The sequence below is a fragment of the Scaptodrosophila lebanonensis genome, unplaced genomic scaffold (genome assembly GCF_003285725.1).
Source record: "Scaptodrosophila lebanonensis strain 11010-0011.00,11010-0021.00 unplaced genomic scaffold, SlebRS2 tig00000061-arrow-pilon, whole genome shotgun sequence".
Taxonomy (NCBI): domain Eukaryota; kingdom Metazoa; phylum Arthropoda; class Insecta; order Diptera; family Drosophilidae; genus Scaptodrosophila; species Scaptodrosophila lebanonensis.
The window spans coordinates 3031366-3038060 of NW_022060554.1; the positions used below are offsets into that span (position 1 = coordinate 3031366).

At 42.5% G+C, this 6695-nt stretch overlaps 1 protein-coding gene across 1 annotated transcript; it reads right to left on the reverse strand.

Annotated features, from left to right (window-relative positions):
• Positions 1 to 1297: 1297 nt before the first annotated feature.
• Positions 1298 to 5840, reverse strand: LOC115624566 (toll-like receptor Tollo). Its single transcript, XM_030519295.1, has one exon. The coding sequence runs from the start codon at positions 5506 to 5508 to the stop codon at positions 1435 to 1437; it is 4074 nt and encodes a 1357-aa protein (XP_030375155.1). The 5' UTR covers positions 5509 to 5840; the 3' UTR covers positions 1298 to 1434.
• Positions 5841 to 6695: the final 855 nt, after the last annotated feature.

Sequence of the window (6695 nt, forward strand, 5' to 3'; positions counted from 1 at the left end):
TTGACTGTGTTGGTGGTGCTGATGTGGTACTGGATGTCTTGTATGCAACATAAATGTTTGGAATCTTAAAAAACAAAGAATGGCTCGTAAAAAATAGAGCATGGTAAGGTAATTCATTCTGATCTTTCCAGCTTACATACTTCATTTTTGTTGTTTTTGTTTGCATACTGATTAAAAAAACAAGTAAAAAAGCTAAAGTCGGGTGTCCCGACTTTGAAATACTCTGTACATATGTTTACAATAATTATAGAAAATAAAAAAATATTTGATCGATTTTACCTCTCTCGGTATTCGAACTCACGTAAAGGGTGTATAATTGCACATTTACATAGCAATTGCGTCTGTGTGAGTGTATGTATGCCTATGCGCATCTATTCGTGTCTGTGTAAGCATTTTCGCAGTCAACCAAACAGCAACATCAACAACAACCGCGGGCAGCGCTTGAGCAGCGCTGCAGCAGCAAATATATTTATGGCTATAACTTCTTGTTAAATCGGTCTATTATAGTGAAATTTGGCATACGGACACATAATAACCAACTGGGGGTATTTCCAAAATTTTAGTTCGAAATTCCAAGAATTACGGGAGTTACGATTTGCGGGGTAGAGGGGGGAGGGAGGGGAATTCCAAAATATACATTTTCTGCATATTCACATAAGGCATCTGGGACTAAAATTTGGTGTTCCTAGGTCTTATAGTCTCCGAGATATAGGCGATTATACGAATGGAAAATCGGGAAAACCCCCATAGGGGGGAAGTGGGGGGGAAAATCAAAAAAATAAAACAAACTCGTATAGAATACACACATAACGCATCTTTGTGCAAAATTTGGTGTCTCTATCTCTTATAGTCTCTGAGATCCAGGTGTTCATACGGACGGACAGACGGACAGACGGACAGTCGGACAGACGGACAGACGGACAGACGGACAGACAGACAGACAGGGCTAGATCGACTCGTCTCGTCATGCTGATCAAGAATATATATACTTTGTGGGGTCTGCCACGCCTCCTTCTGCCTGTTACATTTTTCAGCTCCCGCAAACCTAATATACTCTTGTACATTTCATGTACAGAGTATAACAAGAGAGAGAGCGCTACAGTCGGGCAAGCGCGACAGCGAAATACCTTGTGCCCAGACAAACTTTCGGCACTGAGTTATATGCGCTTCTAGCAGAATCAAAAAGAGGAAGAAGAAAAGCGAACTTTATGCTGCAGCTTGTGGGTGTAGTACTGGAGTAAAATTTATTTAGACGTTCATCCAGACGGACGGACACGACTAAATCGATTTCCCTCGTCATGCTGATCAAGAATATATATACTTTATGAGGTCGGAGATGCTTCCTTCTGCGTGTTACATACTTTGCACAAGCCTAATATACCCTCTTTACCATAAGGGTACAGGGTATAATAACCTGCAGCGTCAATGAGGTGATCACATATGCACATTGCGAGCCGGTGTCAGCGCAGCAAGAATTACGGGGACATCTTTACGGTGGTGCTGCTGGTTGGGAGGGAGTGGGAGGCTGTGCTTCTGAATGCTGCTTTCAAGCGGTATCATTTGCGGATTGGATGGAGCATTTAGCAGAATCGTCCCACTTCTATCCATTAGCAGAGCCGCTTGCTGCTGTTGATTGCTGCCAATATTGTTGTTTTTGTGCGCCAGCAGTTGCATACTGCCTGCCCCGGCGCTTGGTTCGCAAATCCCGCTGGCCAAGTGTGGCGCTTGGGGCAATATAAACTGATGATGATGTGACTGAGGCTGAGGCGACTGCTGATGAACGTGGTGATGAGTATGATAGGTAACATGGCTGAGAGGTCCGTGGCAGGGTTGACCGCTAGATGCACCACGTAGACTATGCGGCACGTCAGGCAAAGCAAAGCGCAGCTTTTGCCAAAATAACTTCTCGCCCCATTGTAGATACGAATTGGTCTTGAGATAAAGGCGCAAGTCAGGATCCAAATCCTTTTGCGGAACTTTACCTAAAACAATTACAATGAGCCGTCGTCGGCGATCCCTTAGAACGCTTTGGTGAGCTGATTTAAATTCGAAGCGGCACCACTCTGACTTTATAAAGTTCTCGGAGACTACCATGATGGTACGCCTAGAGCTATCGATGGCGTGCACAATGTTTTCAGGTACGTAACCACCGACTGGAAAATCCCGGTGGTGCAAACACAGCTTATAATGTTTTTTCCCCAATTCCAGCAAGGGCGCTAACTCCTCGATCACGAACATTTCGTCTTTAGAGCTGTAGGAAATGAAAGCGTCGAACAACTTATCACGCTCGTTCTTATCTTCATCTTTTTGACTGTTGTAAAAAAAACGCACGCCAAAGCGTGAGTGGCACCAAACCCGCACCTCTTGCCGAAAAATGAACAGCAGTAAAATGCATATCAGGGCAAAAATAAACGTGGCTAATATGGCGACAAGTATGGGTACAAATTCATGTTTGGGCGGCCGAGTCAAAATCATCTTGGTGGAATTTGTGTTACTCGCCAAAGGTAGCTCGTTAGTGTAACCCATTTCAGAGCGTTCTGCATTGTTTTCCGGGTTAAATGGCAATGTCGACCCACACTGCACAACTTTCGCTAGGTCTTCTGTCTCCAGATATATGGCGAACCTTTCAAGTTTAGTGTGAACTGTCTCACTGGCTCTTTGACAGAGTAGCTTTTGGCGATCGGCCACTGTTTCATGACGATTTATGTAATCTCTAAACTTGTCTATGAAATCACATTTGCAACTCCAAGGATTGTTAGCCAGTTTTAGCTCATTAAGGTAGGAAGGCAGAAAGTTCCACACAGCAAATGTGCTAATCATATTGTGATCCAGTCTGAGAATCTTTAAGTTATACAAGTGCGTAAAAGTTAACATGTCGATTATAGATATATAATTGTGCTGCAGGTAGAGCTCTTTCAGATTATCCAGACCCTGGAAATCATTTCCGTTGAGTTTATTCAGTCTATTGTGCTGCAGCTGTAATACCTCCAATTCCAACAACCCATAAAAAGTGCGATTATTTAATTCTTCAATGCTTGAATGATTTAAATAAAGTATCTTTAGACGCTTGCGTCCAATGAATGCGTGACTCTGGAGCTCCCTAAAGTTGTTGCCATCTAAATACAACTGCGTTGCATCCATGGGTATATGCCCGGGAAGATCACGAGTATAGGCAGCACGTGAGCAGTCAACCACATTTGAAGTCCACGATTGATCATGGTAGCAATCACAGCGGCTGGGGCAGTCCATCTTACAATCACAGGCCTGGAAATCACAGCAGTGGCACAATGCGAAGCAGTGCGATTCATATTTACATAAGAAATCATTTGGTTTAGCATCGATTAGCGATACATGCGTCGCTTTTCGAGCATAGGAAAGCTTGCAATAAATCTGTTCGAGGTCCATGAGCTGCGGCTGCGTGCGTGATTCCCGATTGATCTTTTGTAGCCAGTCAAGATTGCAATCACATTCAAAGTCATTGTGGCCAATGTAAAATTCTGGTATGGCATGATCCTCTGCAATTGGCGAAAGACGCAAAGCGTTCGGCTCTAGTGTTGTCAGCTTGTTGCGTATTAAATCTACACGTGTGAGATTGGGCTTCTTAAAGAACGTGTAGGGCTGAATTTTGTTGATTTGATTATCGTTGAGGTATAGCACCTCCACGCTGTTAGGAATTGAACTAGCTGTTAGCTCAGTCAGATAATTGTAGCTAGCATCAAATGTACTAAGTCTTAGCTGATTCTCTATCTCGAAGTAGTGCCCCAGTTGTGTAATCCGATTTGCGCGAACATCAAGCCATTGCAGACAAATGGGAATATGTGAATAATCAAATTTCTCCAATCGATTTCCGGATATATTGAGCCAAACTAAATTGGGCAACTCCGAAAACAGCCCCTCTATACCCTTTAAGTGATTGCCATCCAGACGAATAGCCTGCAGTTGTGAATTGTGTTGTAGCGCCCCGGCTTCGATGTTTTTTATATTATTGCCGGAAAGATTCAGGATTTGCAGTGAGCGCATGCGATCGAAGATTCCTCGTTTTATGAACGTCAAAGCGTTCTCTGTCATGCGGAGGCCATATAAATTCTCTAATGAAATAATGCTCGTGTTCTCAAGCTGACTTATCAAATTTTCACCCACATCTAGTGTTTTAAGCAATGGCACGTGTTTAAACGCCGGTGGTACCGTTTGCAGTTTATTCCCATTTAAATGCAGATCCTGAAGCTGGCTGCAATTCAACAGTGCCATGCTGTCTACCTTGGCTATGCGATTGTAGTCAAGAGACAAGACCTGCAATTCATTAAGACCTTCTAGGGTGCGTTGCTCTATGACCGATAGTCGATTATTGGAAAGTATCAGAGTATGCAGCTTACTGAGATCGGAAAATATACCTAAGGGCAGCTGATCAATATAATTTCCCTCAAGCTTCAGTAATTGCAGATTTGCCAATGGACGGAAAATGTGCATCTCAAGGCGATTGATTTTATTGAATGATAGGTCGAGCTTGGCCAAACGCCTTAAACCTACAAAAGTTGCTGCATTAATCCATTGCGAACTAAGCTCATTTCTGGATAAATCGAGCACCACCAATTCAGGAAGCTCACCAAATATGCCGGGAGCTAAAACATTTATCGAGTTGTTTCTTAAAAAGATCTCCTCTAGCTTTTTTGTCTCGGAAAATAGCTCCGGTGGTAGCGATGTCAAACGATTTGCCGAGAGATCAACTATGCGTAGAGAATGTAGACCCTCAAATGCTCGATCAGCCAAAAAACTCATACTGTTCCGAGCCACATTTAAGTACATCAATCGATTAAGTGCCGATAACATTGCCGAAGGCAAGCTTATAATTTTGTTAGCGCTAAGGTCTAATGTTCGCAATGTAGAGCCGCAGACACGCGCCTTTCTGGAAATTAGCGAAGCGCTAAAATAAAAGTTACTGATGTCCTGGATTTTATTATATGAAGTATTCAGATGCTGCAGTGCTTGAAGTGGGCACAAAACGCCATCAGGTACGAGCCAAATGTTGTTTAGACTAAGATCCAGTCGTTCCAGTTGGCGTAAGTCTGCAAAGCTGTTGGAGGCCATCTCCAACGACATTGTAGACCAGTCACCGTTGTGTGTACGTATGGTGAGATTGCGTAGCTCGTGCAGCCCGCGAAATGACCCGTCCGTTAAATTTGCCAACTTGCAGTACTCAATTGTAAGGTCGCGCAGCTCGACCAGCGATTGAAAACTGCCTGAGCTAAGACTGCTCTGAAAGAAGAGCGCATCATTACATTGAAGTCGTAGCCGCACTGTATTTTGTGGCTGAATGACGCTAAAGTTTGTGTTTTCCAGCTCCGAGTTTATAGTGCGCAGGTGGCAGACCAGGGTAATATCGTTCTCACCGACGCCTGACCAGCGGCACTCATCGGGCGCCTGATGAAGCACTGTTTTGGAAAGCGCAGCGCCAAAGATGGGGATGGCGCAGCAAGCGATGAGCACGTATTGCATATGGTGTGCTAGCATGTTGTGGCTTTTCTCCTGCGATGTTACTGCAAAGTTGAGCGGTGCCAGTGCTTTCGCCTCGCTGTGCAAACTTTGAGCGGGGCACAATTTTTTACTTCTGTTTTTTTATACTCATGCTTATTTTTTTGTTCTTTGTGGTTTTATATTATTTTTGGTATCGCACATTCAGCGCAAACGGCACACACATAAAATAAATTAAAGTAATTAAAATTTGTATTTGTTTTTTTGTCGTTGAATAAAATACAGTCGTACGCGCCGTAACCGTAATCCTAGTGTTGCGAAATATCCGTTGGTTATTAGAGTGCTGACGTAGTATTAAAATTTTGGTGTTAAAAAACTTTCAAAAACTTCACATTTGGCCAATTTTCCATTATATCTGAAAAAAATTTTTTTCTTTTCATTTCTCATTTGACGTAGATGGAGCACGCGCACTCGTCTCGAAGACAACTTGACAACTGATCTCTCATACTCAATGTTTTACATCAGCAAGTGCTGCTCAGCCACAGTCATAGCCACCACTGGCATTTGAGTGAAGTTCAAAACAACTCAAATGATGAGCGTAAGCGAGTGCTCATTGAATACGCACACAGTGGCTGTGGCTTTAACTTGCTTGACGGCAAAAAGAGGGCCAAATTATGTATTGAATATGCACTCGGGTTAGTTGTGTTGAGCGCTAAACAAACAAGGCTATCCAATTCACAATAGATTAAGCCACATTGGTAAATTCAAGAAGTAGCAGCCCAACATGCTTTTTACTTATATTTTTTAATATTTCCTTATTATATACATTTACTTTTGATTTAGATACCATTTTAATACAATCATGAGTATGCTTACCGAATATGCTAAGTTATAATACATACATACATTTTCGCAGGTACACTTCTCTAATAACTACTAACTAATAGGCTGCGGATTTTTTATTGTATTTATCTATGTACATACATACATATGTGTATGACAAATCATTAATTAAAATATAAATGGAATTCTAAAGCCGCGTGGGCCCGACTATCACCTACATACTATATGAGTACAAATGTATGTATGTATGTACACGTACTTTTGGAACTTCAACAAAATTTTCACCGAGTTTGGGTCTATGCTTATGTGTGCAGTTCGGACTGTGCACTTCGAAAGCAACAACAACTGGTGGTACAGATGGTGTGAACTCTCATTTGAAGTTC